Genomic DNA, 20918 nt, shown 5'->3' on the forward strand with positions numbered 1-20918 from the left:
CAGGAGGCCTGTCTGATATTTGAGATAATGGGGCCTCCATTTATTTCAGGACGATGCCTTCATTTTTGCACTAACATGGTTTAGGCTTGCAAGGGATATGTGGACTGACTGATGCAGACGTTAAGGATGTTGGAGCTCCATTCTTACTATTATTGTGATATGTGTATGTGTTTGTTTTTTTTCCTAGGAGGATCTTTATTTTTTTCTCCCAAATCTCATAACTGGTTATACAGACATTTAATTGAGAGGAATAATTATGAATTACGATATTTTTTCTTTCAAACTTTCCTATCTGAATCATTTATTGCCGACATTACAAGCATTTAAAATATTGTAAAATTAAAGTTTAAAAAATAAACATTGCTAGCAAGCAAGCTCAAGCCCAGAAAAACTCAGTTTTTAAAAAACATTAATGTTTCTTAATCGGAGTCTTGTATACTATAAGACTGCTAAATTACAGGAAAAAAAGGAAGTTAAAGTCAGCAACAAAAGTAGTTGATTGAGAATGAAATTCAGGTAGCTTAACTCCATAAAGGCAAAGGGACAGTGAAACTCGATGGATAAGGATGATCAGAGGTAGGATGACTTAACATGTGAGAATACCAGTTAAAAGCACAAAAAGTTAGGCGTATGTTCTGGGGAAAACGCCTAATTAGGAAATTAAACTGAACTGTTGACCTAGAGCTTCTGAACACTTTTATCACTCTGCTATGCTTTCGGTAGATAAAGCAAGGAGGACAAATTTTATCCAGTCTATGTTTGCTGTTCAACCCTGACCCTTGCCTACTGAATGACTTTAAATATGCGTTACGGAAAAAATGATACCACTTTAATTTCCGGCTCCATCCCCATCTGGCCAGAGAGAGGACAAATTAATATTATCGTGTTTTGTCTTTAGGGCTTCTGATGCCCCCAAGGACCAGCCTGTGGGACAGTCTGTTTTGGCAGAGAGTCTCGGCTGGAATCAGAAGAGCAGGATTCAGGACAAGGCCAGTTTACGTAACACAGCTCAGAGCCATACAACACAACTTGCTCCGAGGATGTTGGGCATTGTGCTTCATTAGGAAACAAAATATAAGCTTTCCACACCATTAGGAATGACTTTAGGAGTGAAAGCACATAAGACGATGCCTCACCTCATCAACAATGCACTGCAGAAGCTGGAGAGGCTGCAATGGGAAAGAAGAAAGGAAAAAGTATTAGCTTCTATGCAATATCTTTACAGTGGAGTGGAAAGAAAAAATCATTAATGCAATAAAATATAGCAAGATTAATCAACAACAGCAAACTCTTATAACAACATTGATGCTCAGGATATTCTATTATTTCTAATGGTACCTAATCTAATACAGGCAGTTAAAGGTTTGCAATTTCTTCAAAATGCAATTTGCTAAGTTTAAAACAAGGCATTCAAGCATGCAAAGGAAGCAGCCATCAGGAAAAAGAAAAGTGAATTTTTTTCTGAACTCATAAAGCTTACCATTAAAGATCCCTGGTTTTTCTGAATCTGAAAAAAGGCAATATGTAATTAGCATGTCATAATCAAAATGACTCACTTGGACACATTATGATCACTGAGAGAAAATTATTGCATTGCTGGTGGCAATTTGTGGGCATGTGTTAACACAATTTACATAATGAAAATACACAAATGTTAATAGCTCGCTTCTCATTTATAGGCGAAAGTCAGCAGAATGTTAATTTCACACAACACTTTTTAGTACCCTCCAGGTTGTATTAGAATAGGGAGAAAAACCATAATCCATTTCAAAAGGCTGTTTACGATTCAGATATAAATAATGTTTTATATTGCTAGATTGTGAACACTGGGCTTAATGTTGCAATCATTGCTAATGTTATGAAGCTCACTCTTTTTAAATTAAAAACCGATTTATTTAAAATTGAAATTAAATCATAGTCAGAAATCAGAATTTTGGATTCCTGCCAGTGTTTGCTCACAATCCCCTATTTTGTGAAGAAAACTTTAATTATGTGGTTGAAGTATTTGCCTCTGACTCAGGAGTGGATAAAGATTCCACCTTTTCCAAAGTTCCTTCAGCAGGGCAGCAATGCTTTCTGGGAAAATCAAATTCATGCAAGTTTTTTTTAAAAATTTATTTAATTTATTTATTTTTGGCTGCGTTGGGTCTTCTTTGCTGCGCGTAGGCTTTCTCTAGTTGCGGTGAGCGAGGGCTACTCTTGGTTACAGTGCACAGCCTTCTCATTGCAGTGGCTTCTCTCCTTGCGGAGCACGGGCTCTAGCCGCGTGGGCTTCAGTAGTTGTGGCACATGGGCTTAGTTGCTCCACGGCATGTAGGATCTTCCCGGACCAGGGCTCGAACCCATGTCCCCTGCATTGGCAGGTGGATTCTTTTTTTTTTTTTTTTTTTTTTGTGGTACGCGGGCCTCTCACTGCTGTGGCCTCTCCCGTTGCGGAGCACAGGCTCCGGACGCGCAGGCGCAGCGGCCACGGCTCACGGGCCCAGCCGCTCCGCGGCATGTGGGATCTTCCCGGACCGGGGCACGAACCCGTGTCCCCTGCATCGGCAGGCGGATTCTCGACCACTGCGCCACCAGGGAAGCCCATGCAAGTTTTAACAATGGTTTTCAGGGGATAAGAGCAGAGTCAAAGAAGATGCCTGTTCTGGAGGCAGCTGCTCACACAGCTGACACCGATAAACCACATCTCTTAGAAAGTTACTAAAATGTGACACCAAATTAATAAAACATCCACTTAGTAGTTAAAGTATTAAACACTTCAATGTGCACCCCCCAACCAAAAAAAAATTGCCTGCAGTTATTACAAACTCAATGAAAGTGGAGTCCCAGGTACTAAATTTCCTAAGGAGGAAAATTTCAGGAACCAAATATAACTATTGAGGAGTCAGTTGTTTGCTGTGATAACTGTGCTTCAACCAGCTGGAAAAATATAGGTAAACTAGTTAATAGTCCCTTATATGCTTTTAATGGTGCTTTTAAAAGTTCTTTCACATACACGTTCTCATTAGATCTCACAACCACCCTGAGCTTGGCAGGGATGCTCATCTCTAGTCTACGATGGGAAATACCGGGCCTTCCAGAGGTGGGGCAGGCCCAAGGCCACAGGAGCAGGCTGTGGTTGTGCTGGGGCCTCTCCTGTGCTCCTTTCTCTCCAGCATCATATCTGCCTACAATCACAGCATTCCTTAAAGACAACTGGATTTGCATGTGTTTATACTTGGTATGGTAAAGTTGATAAATGATCAGTGTTCGCATGTGGGTTCTTCTCAACTAGACTGTTAAGCTCCTCAAGGGCAGAAGCCATGTTTTTGCATTTCTTTTGCATCCCTGTGGCTGATCAGCAGACCCTTCCACCGAGTGCTAGACGTTTTACAAAGTGCTTTCCCATGTATTATCTCAACTGAACATGGTACCCACTCCTTCCTGCTCTTGGCTCCTCCTCATGCCCTACCCAATCACCACTCCCTGAAACCTCCATCTCAGGTTGATTGACTCTTAGTCTACTTTGATAGTTCCTACTGAATGTTGTCCTGATGCTTCTTCTTGTTCCTCTAGCCAATGAGTACTTCTGCATAAGGGTCGTGGAGGGGGGGGAAGATTTACATTAAAAAGGAAGACAGAGCTGTTAACTACCACCTTGGAGTGTTTAGGGTTTTAGTAACAAGCCACAGCACCTTTTAAAAATCATGAAAAAAACCCAGGTAAATTCTCCTATTAGATATCTTTGGTGTTTGCTTTTACAGTTGGTCCTTGATCAACATGGGTTTGAACTGTGCAGGTCCGCTTATATGTGGCTAGTTTTCATTAGTGAATACTACAGTACTAAATGGTCCATGGTTGGTTGAATCCATGGATGCGAAGGAACCTCGGATACTTGGAAATTGGGGGCCGACTAAATTATATGCAGATTAACCCCCTCATTGTTCAAGGGTCAACTGTATTTTTTTAAAGTACACACAGATAAGTACCGCCTCCCCCAAACATTCTCAGTAAGATATATCTACTTCAACAGGAGAGTTACTTTTTCTAATGTACACAGAATTAGAAAGCTGTTTTTGACATCAAAGAGAATGTTTTTCATAAATTTCCAATAGTCAGGGGGATTACAAATTCTCTGAGGAAAACATGTAGCAAACATTTTAAGTAATATGTTTCAAAATGAATTCAGGAATGGATTGTGAGACGCCGTTCCCAGTAACATGAGTTGCTTGAACTAAATGAAAATTTCCTCATAAACGGAGACCTCAGAAAAAGTTTCCACCCTGCCCTAATCTGTGGGTTAAAAGCATGGTTTAAGACAGCTTAAAATTGTACTATTTTAACACTTGCTCTTTACTACACGAAAAGGAGAAACAGCACTATCAAAGTCTGTTTTATGATCTTATAACCATACTGCTATACGGTTTTGCCCAGGTTTTTAAAGGGAGACGCTATTATCAGGTTTTATCACACAGTTTTGATAGCAACATACTACATGAAATCATCTTCATAAATTTTGTATTAAGGTAGCACCTGAAATTGGTTCAAAATGCTTAAGATACTCACTTACTTTTTAACAGTTACACAATGCAGTGACAAATCTTCTATTTCGCAAGAATCTGATGATGCAACATCATTGTAATTGATTCATTTCTCAATCAAATAAAGCTACTGTGCTTTTCTTTATATGAATGCCACAAAGACCATAGAGTTAGATGTAGTATCTCCTTTCTCTGTCTCAGATATATGGCCTTAAGTGCTATATTCTGTTTCTCTGTTAATTCCACCAGAAAATTTAATGTCACGGTCATATTTTTCAAATTCTGAACTGCCATAAACTCAACTGTATTTATATTAGGCATATTTTTCACTGCTAAACTCGTTGTTGTTTACCTTTTTCAAGACCACATTACTGTACAGGCACAGCAATCATAAAACAGATCCAAACGAAGTCAGCCTCCAGTCGTGGCCTCTGCTTTTGCACACAGTTCATGAAAAAGTGAAGCCCCTAGTTTTAAAGCACATTAAAAGTGGTACTAAGGTCCTCAATATAAAATGTTAGCTTCGTGAATGCCTCTCTTTATTCTGGGTCTGCTTTGCAAATGCTTAGCTGTGAGAGCAGAGTTCAGAGGGACACAATAACATAGTTAGGGCTCATGTACTGCCTGCACCTCCCAACATATGAGATGCTGTTTATAACTAACTTGTCCAAGTCCACCTTCCTACCTGTACATTTTGCTTGAGTTGAGTCTTCTATGTCTAACTGATTCCTGGGGACAAAGAACAGAACGATAATTGCTCCAGTCATAGGCTTTGCTAATCAGTCTCTAGAACAAGTACCATTTTGAAACACTATTTAAGACAAACCTCTTCACTCTTCTGGGCATAGCTTTTTTTTTTTTTTTTTTTTTTTTCTTTCATCAGCCGGTAGGTTCAAGATTTTAAGCCACACTAACAGGGGATTGTTATGCCTCATTCTAATATAAGACAGACCCTTATGTGTTTAAATGGAGAAGAATGACTTCACAACAAGCAGGCCTAAAAATCAGTTAGGTCTGATATTTAGGGTATTACTGCAGTCATATTTACCTTGTATTTCCTTGCAAGGGCCATACAGTTGAGTTGGCAATTAAAAAGCTCCCATAATATGACTTGTGATTTTGGAAAACAAACCTGGAAAGGAAACTGCCAATGCAAAAGTTTACTCTTGGGGCCTCAGCTATTTAATCAATGACTCTGGTGATAAAAATCAACTTTGGAAGGCTCACATTACGCTTCTATCTCTATAGAGGTACTTTTTACACACACAGTGGTAAAGCAGACCTTGCTACCAGTGCTTTTATATTATATTCAGAAGCACAATCAGAAAACTGAAATGAATCCACCTATGTAACTTAGACAAGTCACCAGTTATAGCTTTCATTTTCTCTTTTACTCTCTGAAATTATGGCCTGCCCTGCAGCTCTTGTCTGAGAGATTTATGTGTGACCTGGGTCAGATCTTCCAATATCAGCTGACAAATTTTCTCTTTACATATTTACTGCTTTTCAAGCTTGTGTTATTTTCTCTTAAATAGAAAAAAGAAATATAAAATTAAATTATATGGTTGGGATTTTAAAAGAATATCGTTTTTATTTGTTGTGCTCCTGGCATCACATTCTAGCTTTCAATGTTGAACTCTATTCTCTTTTTAAACTTCAAATTTTAGAACTGTAGTTATTTTGCAAGGACTCTTTTTTTGGGGGGGGGGGTTTGGCCACGCCATGCTGCATGTGGGATCTTAGTTCCCTGACCAGGGATCAAACCCGTGCCCCTTGCATTGGAAGTACGGAGTCTTAACCATTGGACCTCCAGGGAAGTCCCAAGGACTCTCTTTTCAAATCAGATTCATTAAGCTATAACTCTGGCTAAATATAAACAGGGATTATGGCAAACTGAGATTTTATATTCAAAATGAAGAATAATGACCTAATTTTTTTTTTTTTTTGGGAGATGGAAGGGACCTCCAAGAACTACTCATTTTGCTGTTAGGGAAACTGATGCTCAGAGGGGAACAGTGCCCAAGGCCACAGATAGAACCTGGCTTAGAACTGACTGCTGACTCACAAGGCTCCCTAGTATGGGGACAAATGCATAAACTTTGGAGTCAGAAAGATCCCTGGAATTCCAGTCAGATCCCCATGGCTTCAGAAGCTCCCTCCCTTCACTAGGCTTAGGGCTCTTGTCTAGAAAGTAAAGGATGAGCTAGAGGGGCCCCAAAACCCCCCAACCCCCCAAGCTGCCCATTCAAGCACCATGATTCTTTTTCCTACCTGAAGGAGAACTGACACTGGCACTCAATCTGACTGTATCTGCCACTGTGCTGGGTGATAAGACTTAGGGTCACATCACCTCCAATCCATCATAACTTGCAAAAACAAAGTGCCCAAATCTCAAAAAGCCCTCAGTGAGAGAAAAAAATCACTTCCACATGACCACAAACTGAATACATACTGCTTACTAACACTAACTTAAAATAAGAGTACCCAAACAAAGGACTGTATTTTTGAAAAGGAACAGAACGAAACTTACCCGGGTTAACTACAAATGGGAATTTTGGCAAACTGATATTTTTAGACACTGAATGTATTATGAGACAAAATAAATGAATAATATATATTATTTCTAATAATATAAATGAACAAAAACAATTCACTTGTGCTATCCTATCTCCCCTGTTCATCAGCCTCTGTCCTTGTTCAAGTTCTTACCATGCCTGTGAATCTATTAGCATAGCTTGTATAGGACAAAACAAAACAGAAACAAAAAATAACTCATATCACTTATTTAAACACAAATCAATCATTTAAAAATAAGTGATAAGAGGATTTAGAAAGGGGCTACTCAATAAAGTGTAAGAAGGTCACTATGATTCCCACGTTCTAAGAAGATCCACTCACTGGCACCTTCTCCCTGCCCCACATCCCAAACTCGGGCCGGGGTGCTGCATAGTGACCAGTTTTAAAAAGTTAAAAATAGATATCCCTGAGTTTAACAAACAGCTGGGTGGGCTAGAAAGGCTCCAAGATGCCTAGAGGAGGGCACAGCTCAGATGGGACCAGGCAGAAAATCATCGCAGCCATAAATTAGGTCACTTGGCTCTTACTGCTTCCCGAGTATCAAGGACAATGCATTGTCACACAGCACACAACAGTTGGAGCACCAAGGTAGGGTGCAACATCATTCATGTGCTGGGTCTGCCAGTCAGTGAGCAGGAAATAAAGGACCTGATTGCCAGTCTATACTCTTTTATCCCTTGTGTATGTAAAATTGACATAGCTCTGGTCCTCCCCCACACAGGTGTACAAGAGCCTGAGTAAATCATCTCTCGGGCAAGTAAATGAGAATTGTAATATTTAGACCTAAATTCTGTGAGAAAAGCAGGGGCTTAGGATCACAATTCAAAACGACCAATGTGAATTACAAAACTGACCTTTTCCCTAATGGTACAAGGTCTGGTCAAGGAGTCCATTAAGCACTAGCTTTTCAAAGAAGATTTTAGACATCTGCTGTTTCAAACTTTTTTCTTTGCTCCAAAAAATGTGTGGTCTTATTTCGGAATCTAGGAAGAATATCTGTTCTTTGTGTATGGGAGAGGGGGAGGTGTTGCTTTTTCTGAGAAAGGCCTGTTGATCATTCCACTCCTTATGGTCAAATAAATCTGCCATAGCAAAAGTTATTTTAGTGTGTCAAAATGTCTGAAAGGTTTTTTCTGGAGCTATCAGTTAGTTTGCATCTCTATTAGCATAAATCCTCCACATGCCACAGAGCCCAGAATGATGTTTGAGGTCAAGTAGTCCAATTCCTTGTTCCATGTAGAAATTTGCTTTATAATATTCCTGACGGGGATTTCCCTGGTGGTCCAGTGGTAAAGAATCACCTTCCAATGCAGGGGACGTGGGTTCGATCCCTGGTCAGGGAACTAAGTTCCCACATGCCGCGGGGCAACTAAGCCCACGTGCCTCAACTAGAGAGCCCGCCTGTTGCAAACTAGAGAGCCCATGCACCCTGGAGTGCAGGCGCCTCAACTAAACAGAGAAAATCTGCATGCCACAACTAAAGAGAAGCCCGCACACTGCAACAAAGAGCCCGCGTGCCTCAACGAAAGATCCTGCGTGCCACAACTAAGACCCAATGCAGCCAAGATTAAAAAAAAAGAGTGGGGGAACCAATGAAAAAAAAAATATTCCTGACAGACAACTAGCCTGTCTTTGCTAGAAGACTTCCAGTGACGGGATTCCAACGATTCTATCTTGGGTAGCTTGAATTGTTAGGAAGTTCATTCTTATTTTGAGTCCAGATATGTCTTCCTATAAGATGCGCCCATGGTCTGGAGCTGTAGTGATTAAAGTCTAATGACAGCTCTTCACATATCTGAAGACAGCTGTCATGCCTCCACAATGTTTTCTTTCCTGAACAAACATCCTATTGATATTTTCTTCCCAGGATCATTTGCTATGTTTGGTTGCCCTCTATCCTTCTCCCTTCCATTAGTAATGACACTCTAACAGCATTCCCCCAGCCCTAAGCAGCCCACATGCTTCGTGGGAAGAAGACTTCGCCCCCAGCTTTAGAGATGGGGCATGTGGTTCAGGCTTAAACTAGCTGGCATCACCTAAATGCCCTGGGTGCAGGGAGTTAAACTGGTCCAATCAAACCGAAGCCCAGAGCCTCTGGTTGCTTGTGGGGGAAAAGAGAACCTGCTCTTTCGTTCTAAACTGGTCTCCCCAGGAACTCTACAGCCATTCTTGGTCTGTGAAGGGAGAAGCCTAATAAGAATAGAGCTCAAAGTGACTTACCAGATAAAGTTCTACCTAAAACCAGCGATACTTAGATTTTCGGTCACGTAATTCAATAAATTTCCCTTATGATTGAGGCAACTTTGAGTTGGGTTTTCTGTGAGCTGAACCAGAAAGCTGTCTAGAAGGACCCAAGCATGATTTCACATTCTCCTTTGAGGTTACCTTTCTCTGAGTGTGGTGCCATATGTGTACGTTCCTCATAAAGTGTGATATCCACACCTGAACACATACCTTGCACTGGCTTAGATCACCTTGGTTTGGACACTATAAACTATTTAGTAGACCGTCATAGAGGCTACAAGTGCATTCACATTTTTGATAGCCACGTCACATAGTTGGCTCAGTGGAGAGAAACAGAGAAGTGTATAAGTCTTGGGCTGAAAAAGAATTACTTCTTTCCTGTACTCTTCTATTTCTTATGTGTTTCACACTGACAGAGTGGTTGAGAGTCAAAATGAGTGGATCATTAAACCAATTACAGAATCTAGACAAGTCTGATGAAGTTTCTACCTGTTGTCTTTCCCCTGTAACTGACAGAAAATGCAACAACCTTTTATTTGTTTGGCTGAGGAGAGTCTTGCTCAACACTGAAGCAGACTCATAGACTTGGTGTCTGAAAGCACCTGAAAGGCTTTTTAATCTGATGTAGCTTCCGCCCCATCTGACCCTTGAATCCCTCCTTTACACCCCTGCCGACTGGACTTCTGTCTGAATACATACAGTAATGCGGAGCTTACGCTTTCTGACTGTCCATTCTACTTCCTGTTCCAGTTCTACCCTAACAGTACAAATCCACATCCTTTCTTACAGAGAACCCTCAAATATCTGAAGACAACTATCACATCTCCTTGGAAGCTTTTATTCTTCAGGTATTAATGCTGGCAGGGTAGAGTGGAAATATGGACATGGAAGAAAAGAGGATGAAATTATTAATTTAAAGCCCAAGGATGTGTACTGATTCTTAGTTCCTGCTGATTCTAAAACATGCTATTGCCAACATGTAAAAAAAGTAAAATTAAACTAAATCATCAATTCATCAATTAATATATGTTTATGAAGTACTTACTCTGTGCCAGCCACTGTACTAGACTCTAGGACTCAGATGATGGATAAGATATAATTGCTGGTCCACAAAAACAAAGTGACTTATTAAGTTCCCTGAAATTCAGCGGCAGAGCTGAGACTTATGCACAGGGCTTGCACGCACCTCTAAATGTCACTGAATGTTTGTATAAAATATAGTTCACTAGATTCAGGATGCTGTAAATTTCTAAGACAGCTTCCCCATGCCCCCCAAAACAAGTCATGTTTTTAGGCATTGCAAGGAAGGTTTTCTTTGTGAGCTAAGACTCCACATATCGCTCCTTTTTTTTTTTTTTTTAACCAGGATATATCTGACAACATTTTTTGGCCTGCTAAGATTCTGAGATAAGCTGTAACTGCAGCCAATACATGGTTCATACAGGATTAGGAAACAAAAAAAAATCTTGAAATACAGTCACATATAACGATGTTAATTAATGTGTGTCTTACTGGCTTGACTGTAAAATTCAAAATAGGTTTAAAGAGAAGAAGTCATGGATCTAGAATGAACTGAAGAAAGTCTGACTTCTGTTTTAGAGTTTCGGTTCACACCTCTCATATTTTGATATAAGTAAAATAAGGTTTCAATAAACTCTAAGGGAGGACATGGGGAGATGGTGCTGAGTAAGGTGGCGGAAGGTGTAGAAAAGAGGAGGAAACTGTTCATACAAGATGAAAGGAGACCACAGAAGTATATAGTCCAGCATTTTTCAGTCTTTGTTTACCAAATAACTCTTAGTTCATACAAGATATTACTTAGACACATTTTGAAAATTAACAGATAATGTGTTCATGTGTGCATGCATGTGTGTATGTGTCCAGAGAGTGGATGCCCACCTACTGTATTTGGCATGTGACTGACCTAGGCCACCTCCATCAGTTTCCAGATGAGAAAACTGAGGTCTGAAAAGAAATAAGGTCAAACAACTAACAGGAACAGCCAGGACCAGAACTCAGGTTAATAACTCTGTGTGTGTGGCTGGGCAGAAACCATATACTGATAATGATTTAATTTGTCACTTGTTGGGTGTGTCACTTGTTGTACCCCAGTTGCCTCTGCCCTGAGTCACTGAGCATTTCCAGCTGCCTGGCTACCAAGCAGGCATAGGGCTGACCAAAGAGCAGGGGCTGGAGGGAGGCCTTTAGCTGGGAACATTCTTTTGTTTACTGTATTGTACCAAACTAGAGCTAGGACTGGGGTCGAGGTCTCCTCATGCCCAGAATGGTGCTCTCTGAAACCTGTTTCTGAACAGAAAACAAGACAAGCTCCATCACCCTCTTTGGTCTTTCTTTCCCCAGACTTCCTTACCTTCCCCCCATGGTGCCACCACCTATAGACCTTGACAGTGTACAGCACAACAGAGTCTACACTTGGTTCTAATTGCTTTCCTCAGTTTCCCACAATTCTTTGGGGACGACACCTTGGCTCTGAGCGTAAACAGACAACGGCCTCCTTTCTTAGCTCCTAGCAGTCCCTGGTACCCTCTTTCCACCTGGTGTGTCCTGGGCAATCTCCAGTCTTAAATCGAATCAGCTCTTTGCTCCTTTTAGGCAACTCACTGATTTTTCAATGAACTTAGCTTGTCTGTTTTATTGGCACTAAAGAAGGTTGCGTTCTTAGCATCATTAACATTTTAGTTGAGGAAGAATTCCCAAACTCCCCAGGCATTAATCCAGAACTGTTAAATATATAAAAAGTAATCTGTAATCAAACAAAGCTTGGCCAGGTCTGCCCCCTTTTTAACTTGGATGCCAATGAGCCCCTAGCCCCAAATCTACCCAAGTTTTCTATACTGAATGGTGATAAGTAAAACATTGGAGGTGCAATAAAGTTGATGTCTTTGTCTGGTTGTTGCTGCTGCTGCTACTACTGCTGTTGAAGACCACTTCCCCCCAGGGATCCATATCCATCAGCAATTACCTGACAGGCACGGAGCATCCTACAACAGTAATTTCCATCTCTGGAGACACACCAGTTGGAGGCAGTACTTGAGTGGATGGGTGTGTAAAATAAGGATAGCTATTTGGGCTCAAAGCCTCTGGGTGCCTTCTCTCACTTTCTCCCCCTGCCCCCTCCCTCTAGAGTGGGAGACAGTCTGATCCTTTTGCCAAATATCTGGTAATCATCAGTGAGTCATTTAAGGGCTATGGACCCCCCCTTTCCTCCTCTGTAAAATAAATGAGTTGGACTAGACCATTGTAAAATCTCCTCACATCCTGAAACTCTATGATTCCATGAGGTAGTACCAATGAAACCAAAGGGGGAAAAATGGAAGGCCTTCCAGAACACAAAGTCTAAGAGGAAAAGAAGATAGTGAAGTCAGCCCTGAAAGCCAGACTGGGCACCAAGTTCATTACTTCAAACTTCAATTCTATTTCTGGGCTAAACTGATTATTTAAAAATTGTAAAAGAATCATGGTCCCCAGTTACTGAATTAAAAATGACTAGATTCTGCATATAATTCTATACATTAATGACTGTGATTGTGAATGATAAATTATAACACAAAAAAGAAAGACTGTAAAGGAAGGCTCTTATGGGATCAGAAAAGTAATTCATTTTAGTCCTAACTGGAGTGAGACATGGTCATATATTTTCAGAGTTACATAGGTAAATCCCTGAAGTACTTTCTGGAAATATAAATAATACTAATATTACCTTGCTCTTATTTACCACCTTATTTTTTTCAAGGTGGTCTCTTAGGTATTAGCTCATTTGATCATGACGACCAATCCTCTAGCAGTCTAGAAAATGTTCTACGATATGCCAAGTTAAACTCATAAAGGGTGGCAGGGAACCCCTCAGAGGCATGTGCCAACTGACCTTAGGGTAGAAATCTTAAAATGCAGTGATTTCCAACCTCAGACTGGCTCTCAGTCATCTCAAAGGGATTCATGAAATTCTCAAGCTCAATTTCATTATGTGGTCTCTGCTACATGTGCCATCTCCATCCTGATACAGCACTTCTCTCCTCTATCATTCTACCAACCCTTTCTTACTTCCCTCCCAGTGTTGCTTTAAAAGTCATCTAAGGACATTCCCAAACTATTAGGGAGATGAATGTCACAGTAGCAGCAGTAACCTACTGAGTTGAAGTACTGCAAGGACATCAAATACAACATGCTGCTTTAGACCTTTATCTTTTACAAGATGACTCTCCTCTTTTTTTTTTTTTTTTTTTTTTTTTGTGGTACGCGGGCCTCTCACTGTCGCGGCCTCTCCCATTGCGGGGCACAGGCTCCGGACGCGCAGGCCCAGCGGCCATGGCCCACGGGCCCAGCCGCTCTGCGGCACGCGGGATCCTCCCGGACCGGGGCACGAACCCGCATCCCCTGCATCGGCAGGCGGACTCCCAACCACTGCGCCACCAGGGAAGCCCAGATGACTCTCCTCTTGACTAGAGTACCTGGAAAGTTCTTTTCCATCCTTCTAGCTTTAGAGCCTCAGCTCAAGCATCATCTACCCTGTGAAACCATAGTTTCCTAAAGTGAGCTGACCTCTTACTCTTGAGGCCAGAGCATAGTACCTCCTGTAGGGCTCCTTTTATATCAACTGTCATTTGTTTATGTTTTTCTTCCCACTGCACTGGACTTTTGATAGTAGGGACCACATCTGTTTCACTTCTGTACTCCCAGTGCTTAGCACAGTGCCAGGACAGAGTAGATGCTCAATGACAAATACGTGTTCAATTAAACTGAGATGTATGTCATAAAATAGTTTAGAAGGTGCTATAAAACCAAACCAACATTGGGTTAGTGCTTTTTAAAATAATAGAGACAATCACTAACCTAGCTGGCTAACTACATATACCTCAATTGAGGTATTAACAAATAATTTATCTTTAATGGAAAGTTTCACATTTCTAAGCTACCCACATTTGGGGGATGATTTCTCTTCCATTTCTGCTCCATTTTAAAGATATAGTGGGAACCCACCTCCTGTCTTCAGCATAGACTAAGCAAATAAAGTTATGAGACCTCTTGATAAGTATGAAATAGACATTGGGAGAAAAATTTGACATAGGCAATTAAAAAATTCCTGGGAAGAAGCAAATGTGTGTCAGTGAACATCTTCATATCACCTAAATTTCACCTCTGCATTTTATGGAACATAAAATCTGATTTTATGTCTTGAAATATCAGTATATTTTAACTGTCTATATCCTCAATAGTGAGGATGAAAATAAACAATGAATTAAAACATGTAGGCTAGCAATGTTTGGAAAAATAAAACTGCACACATATCATCACTCTTTTGGACTCTTGCCAATTAAAGGTTAGAACCTGAAGTTGGGGTATTAACCCACTGTTGTTTTTTCCTTTGACCAGAGATCTCACACAAAATCTGGATACTTACAGTTTACTAAAACCTTGATGTTCAAATTTCAAAAAGTTCATGCAACAAAGCATAGATTCCAAACACCTCTTTTCAAAGAAGGCAAACTTTTTAGGTTTAATTTTGCAATACTAGGTTGGTCTAGGCATAATTAGTACATTAATACATAAATAAGACAGTGATATTTATAGTGTGAATTTAACACTGAATATAAAACCATATTAAATTGTCAAAATTAGGATTAATAATAATATACTCAAAGGATTTTAAAACATGAATAAAATTAGGTGTAAAAACTCTAGTATTTTGACATTAACTTTTGAAAAATGTTTAATATTTTTAAATAGTTTTAAGAACATATGCTTTCTACTTTATTACAAGACAAATAGTCTATCCAGAGCACAATTTATTACTACAAAATAAACGTATGTTTAAAAGACAGTCTGTCAATTGAAAAAAAAACCCTCAGACACATTAAAATAGCAGGTTTCCAGGCCAAGTTAAACAAAATATTTTCTACTTGACAAGCTGCTTACATTTAAATGAAAACAGGGCAATTGTGGTCAATAATATGGATTGCATATAATAAAAAGGACCTTAGATCATGTTAATACAAGGATCAGAAAGCAGTAACTTAAATTAAAACCACCCAATTATTTAGCAAACTTTCAGATACAGCAAATAAATTAATCTGTTTTAAATGAAAGTGCTCAGATAAGTAGCTTTTTGACCTATGAGTAAGTCTCACTAGCAGCAATCACAGCAAAGCAAGGATCTGCTGAAGCAAGGCAAAGCCCCCAAATCAAACAAATGGTATCAGTAATCAAAAAGCATTTGCAAAACATATTTCCTTGGTTAGTAGCAGGGGGTTCTGAGCAAATGCCGCCTACAGCTTCCTTCATACTTTGATATACAGTGTACGGGGGGTGAACACATGTTTCTCTTACCCATGAACAAGTGGGGTATTTTGCTTTTTAACAACAGGATATTTTCATTTCTGTACTGTCTTGTGAAAAAGGACAGTCATTATACTATTAAGAATACATGTCTTTCACTTAAAATCCTCTATTATCCACTTATGTTTAACTTGTATTGGGATTTAAGAATGCGTCTTTATTGAGACAAGTAATATGTCATCATTTTGTTCAGCTAACAGGCCTGACAGACCCTGTCTCCTCGAGTTAAGAACAGCAGATCTCTATTTCGTACATTGGTGGCAAAAGGTGGCAGAATAAATGAGAAATGCCAATTGGTAGTAAAGATTTTTAATCCCAAAGATGCAGACTTTCCTTTTGCCTTGGCCTTAATTATTCTATTTGGCCAGATGATGGTATGTTTTTTCAATAAAAGTGATCTCTATATATTGCAATAATTTATTTGGATGCCATTGTTATGTATTTTAACAAATAACATCACTATTCACTATATCTCATATTTTTGATCCTTTTTACTACTTATCACCTTCTTTATTTGAAACAGATTTTTAACAGATAATCTTGATCATTACAACAATATCTTGCTTGCATTTTATTCAAATAATTCTTAAAAACAGCTTAAAAAGCCGTTTGGAATAACATCAAGCTTGCCATCAATCAAACGAAAAAATTCCGCTGGCGGTTGTATAAACATCAGATCAAGTCTGATGTCTTCAAGGATTTCAGAGTGAACCATAAAAAACTCCATTAACTTCTGACAAAGAATGCAAATTAATCACAACATGGGGTGAAATGAAATTAAAGGCTCTTTTCTAATCAATGACAAGGCAGGATGAAATATTTGTTACTCTCTCTGCACTCAGACTGCCTAGGATGTTTGCACTTCCCTTGCAAAGCCCCAAATGTAAGGTGTGAGTACAGATTCACCCAGTTGCTGTTTAGCCCTCCCCCGCACCCCAGAGCTATCTGCTTACAAGTCGGGGAGATTCACAAAACACACTAATCATCTGAATCTCAGGTGCATCCAATTTGTTATTCACACTCTCCCATGCCAGTGAAAAGCCTGGCGCAGACAGATGCACCAGGAACCCTAAATGACAGTTTTGGCCTCCGGAAGTACAATCACTACAGCAAAATCTAGTACAGCCTCCAGGTGAAATGTCTGGAGCTCCATATGGAGCAGGGAAAATTAACAACAAGATGAAAATCACTGCAGCAGCAGGGAGTCGGAATTTTTGAAAAAAAAAATGAAATTTAAAGATGAAGAAAGAGAAGTAATAAATTAATGGGGTGTGAAAACATTCAAAGCTTTACAATACCAGGGGCACTATTTGCTCAGATTTTTTTCCTTTTTTTAACTTCAGGTCATTTTGATGTAACTTATTAACCAAGATCGGGAAATGTAGCCAAAAGAAGAAGAACATTTTTACACATGCAAAAGTACCTTAAATACATTTGTATCTATATTATCTTCACCTTCCTGTGGCATCTTGCTTACCAATTTCCAAATGCCAGAGCTGGCACATCCCCTGAGAAGTCTCCGTAATGGATTTACTATCATCCTAATGCAGGGTACAGTTGTAAAGTTTGAATGAAGGATGACAGTTTTTAGCAGGCAATCTTTTTCATTTCTCCTAAATTATGATGTCATTAAACAAACCATTGTCCACCATCATGTTTTTTAAGTCAACTGGATTTGGATCTACATGATTAACTATACACAGCTCTAGTCCTTGTCCGGACGTGCACATTTTTTCCCGATGACTATTAAAGCTAAATTGTTCAAGAAATTGAGATACTATCTGTTCACCAGATGTCTAAAAACACAATTTTTCATTATGCTATTGTGGAATATCCTTCACAGGCACCCAGAGCTTAATGGCACTGGGGTCAGTGAGAGCTCTGGGTCCCTCCAGATCCATCACTCTGCTAAACACATGGTAAGAAAAGCAAAAGGGCTCTAGGGAATGGTCTTGTCATCATCTTCCATGGCACAACCCTTCTCATCTACACAGGAGGCCTCCCGAGGGCAGAGAAGGAGAGCCAGGAGAAGGGCTTGGTGGGGCTGAGCGGGAAGGAGGGCAGTGGTTCGAACAGCAAACCAAAATCAGTGTTCACAGAGCCAGTCATTTGGTTTAGTCGCCTGCAAGTCCTAGATCTAACTTTACCCATTCATCCCCAAGGCAAGGCGCCTCATATCTCTGAGACTCAGTCTGCTCACCTGGAGGCTGGAAATAACAGTCCCTGCAGGTGGGATACACAGCCCGAGTCAGATAACAGCAAGTGCTTTGGAGCTGGATGTCGGAAAGGTGCTAGGTGAACCTGACATCGTTGTTCCTCCTATTATAAGCTGTAGTGATAAGACCGTGTATTTATAATGACTCCTAACCTTTCTTTCCATAGAGCCCTAAACTGCATGCCAGTGAGGCTAAGCAACTTCAAGGCCTAAAGGAAACTAAAATAGACAGTGATTTCAAATAACAGATAAAAACCCAACCCCCCAAACAATGAAGTTCATGGAGAATGATTATCTCAACAAAAATCCAGTCCTTTAACCTTTATGTTGGTCCCAGGCTACTGACTCTCTCTGCTATCTTCCCAACAACCCCCCGCTCCCTCATCTGCATCCCCACCAGATACACAGTGTGTCACAGGCAGGAAGAGACGCTGCTAACGACGCTGTCAGCAGCACTGACGCTGGGCTGGGGGAAGGACGAGTCTGGATGCTGGCCTCGCCTCCCCTCTTTCCCTTCTGCTCATTTTACACTCTGCTCCAGCTGCAGCTGGCAGGTTGCGAGCACATCCTCTTGCAACCTTTGGTTGAGGATTAGAAATTCATATCCATAATCTTATTTGATCTGCATACTTCTAATCAGATAGGAAAGGTAGGTATCAGGATGCTCATTTTAGAGATGACTAAACAGGCCAAAGCAAGAATTAAGGCCTGCAGTGACCGGAGCTTGTTAGACCTGGGTTCTAATCCTAATCTTCTGGCTCCTGGTCTAGAGTTCTTTCAAACAGGCCAGTCTCCTCAGCTTGCCACTAGTGAAGGCAGCTGAGATCTGGTTCCCTGATTTGACTTTGAGTACCCAGCCCTGGGTACAGAAGGGATGCAGAACTGTGAGATCTTAAGGATATATGAAAATCTTTCATGTGTTCAAGGGCCAGACCAGTGGGTAATAATTAACATGAGGCAGTCCTCAGCCCAGTAAATAAAGCTTTGACTCTATGGCTGCTTTGTAAACACTAGTGAGTTACCTATCACTGGAGGTGTTCAACTTTGCTTTTCAGAGATATTGTAGAAAGGTTTGATTCGATGTTGTCTGAGATCACTTTCCACTCGTGAGAGTGTATGATTCACTCCTGCCTATTCCACTTGGGATTCAATGGCCCCAAACCACCTACAGTACAACAATGAGCAAATCAGCCATCCTGTTTGTCCAATTCATGAGGGGAGGCTTTCACACAGAGTGGTTAGGGGTTCAAATGAGACAGTATGGACCAAAGAGAAGGTATTATTTCATAATCCAGTCCCTGCGATACTATAAAAATAAACATTTTTCTTCATGTGCTTTATTTGAAGGCAAAAGGGTAGAAAAGGAATCTATAAAGTAACCTTTCCCAATCTTCAGTCTATAGTATGTAGCCTGTAAAATAAATGCCAACTCCATCAAAAGTCATTACTGATTCCAGCAATGAAGTGCACAAACTTCTGTTGAAAGACCTGGGAAATAGGCCTGATGGCATCAAAGCTGCTTCTATTATTTGAAATGAAAGTCCCAATTTGGTGAAAATATTCTATCACGATTCAAGGAATACAGTTTTCTCCTCACTCTGGCATAACAGTGATTGCTACCTAGGGAGTTCAGCGCATTAGAATTTTCCAACTTCCACTCGACTGATCAAGTAAACATATACTTAAACATTCCAGAAAACAATACTGCAAAGGTAGACAGCCTCTTTCTAAATTTGACCAGAGCCTTCAAAAGCTTCATTTGTCAAATGCAATCATTTCTTAGACTTATCACTTATCAAATCTCACTGATTAAATACTCTAGGCATTAGGAATCTCAAGAATACAGCTACATTCCCAATCTTTGGTATTTTTTTTTTTTTCTTAAATGGCTTATACAAGTTTTCTATTAAGACTTGTTTGAGAGAGAAGTTATATAGTGCCTCTTCTCTTCATTTACAAAATTTGAGGGGATTGCATACATTGGCCAAACAGTGAATTGTTTAAAAATTACTGACAGAATAAGAGGCTTACCAAGATAAATATTCTAATGAGCTATAAATCCTGAAAATGTGATTTTAATTTGATGGGCTACCTAGAGCTAAGCAGCAAGGCTGTACACAGTAAAATCTCAGTAAATGCGAGCATGCATGCCAAGTGATTATATTTCGGATCTTCTCTTTAAGGAAAAGATTATGTTTAAACAAAGAATCCTACAAATTTGAAAAGTGAGACTGGCACTCTTGAACCTAACAACTTGGATGATTTCTCCTCCACTTATCTGATGGCTTTAACTGTAAAAGAAAAAGGATACAAAAGAGACATTTCAGCCTGTGAAGGGGCTTTAAATGTCCACATGGGTACCAGGACAATTTGCTTAAAACTGCTTATAAAGATGGTAGAGAGAATGAGCCCCATCCTATTATTCAATAACCATGTTTGTGATGCATCTGCATAATCTAACCATGCATAAATTAGTATGTGTAATACAACACTTATTTGCATAATAATAGCAAGTTAATAGATGCTTAAAGAGCAGAGACCAACACCACCTTTAAATCAGACATGCCTCCAGGCACTTTGGCCTGTACAGACCAAGATGCGAGAAAAACAGGGAGCATCAACCAACAGTCAAACCATTCATTTTTCATCCCTCTAGACATTTTACTTATTTCCCCACACACACTGGGGAATCATTTTCAAACCACAAAATAGCTTTATATTTTAAGTGCTAGCACTCTTCTATAATAAAAATCTTAAAGAAATTACTATAGAGATTATTATCAGCAATGGTAACATAATGGACATTTTATTTCCTTAGAAATGTAACTAGGAAGGGCAAATTTTTTAAAAAGAAAATGTTCGAAATCACAGCCACATAAAATTGGGGGCCCATCTATTTGCTTAGCAAAAATAATGACCTAGGTTAGATATTTTCACCCTTCACCTCAATCCTTTAATTCAAATAACTAATTGAATCCAAAAACGCAAATAGTGTATCAAGAAAAGGC

The 20918-nt window shown here is 39.9% G+C and overlaps 1 protein-coding gene across 3 annotated transcripts in view; it reads right to left on the reverse strand.

Moving 5' to 3' along the window:
- Positions 1-20918, reverse strand: part of MAP2K5 (mitogen-activated protein kinase kinase 5) — a 278593-nt gene that overhangs the window by 59895 nt on the left and 197780 nt on the right. For all 3 annotated transcript variants that reach the window (XM_059058573.2, XM_059058575.2, XM_067029606.1), the window contains 2 exons: positions 1481-1507; positions 1137-1169 (listed from right to left, as the gene is read on the reverse strand). In XM_059058573.2, the coding sequence (XP_058914556.1) occupies positions 1137-1169; positions 1481-1507 (60 nt within the window). The remainder of the gene's footprint in view (positions 1-1136; positions 1170-1480; positions 1508-20918) is intronic.

This window comes from Kogia breviceps, chromosome 3, assembly GCF_026419965.1.
Source record: "Kogia breviceps isolate mKogBre1 chromosome 3, mKogBre1 haplotype 1, whole genome shotgun sequence".
In the NCBI taxonomy this organism is placed as follows: domain Eukaryota; kingdom Metazoa; phylum Chordata; class Mammalia; order Artiodactyla; family Physeteridae; genus Kogia; species Kogia breviceps.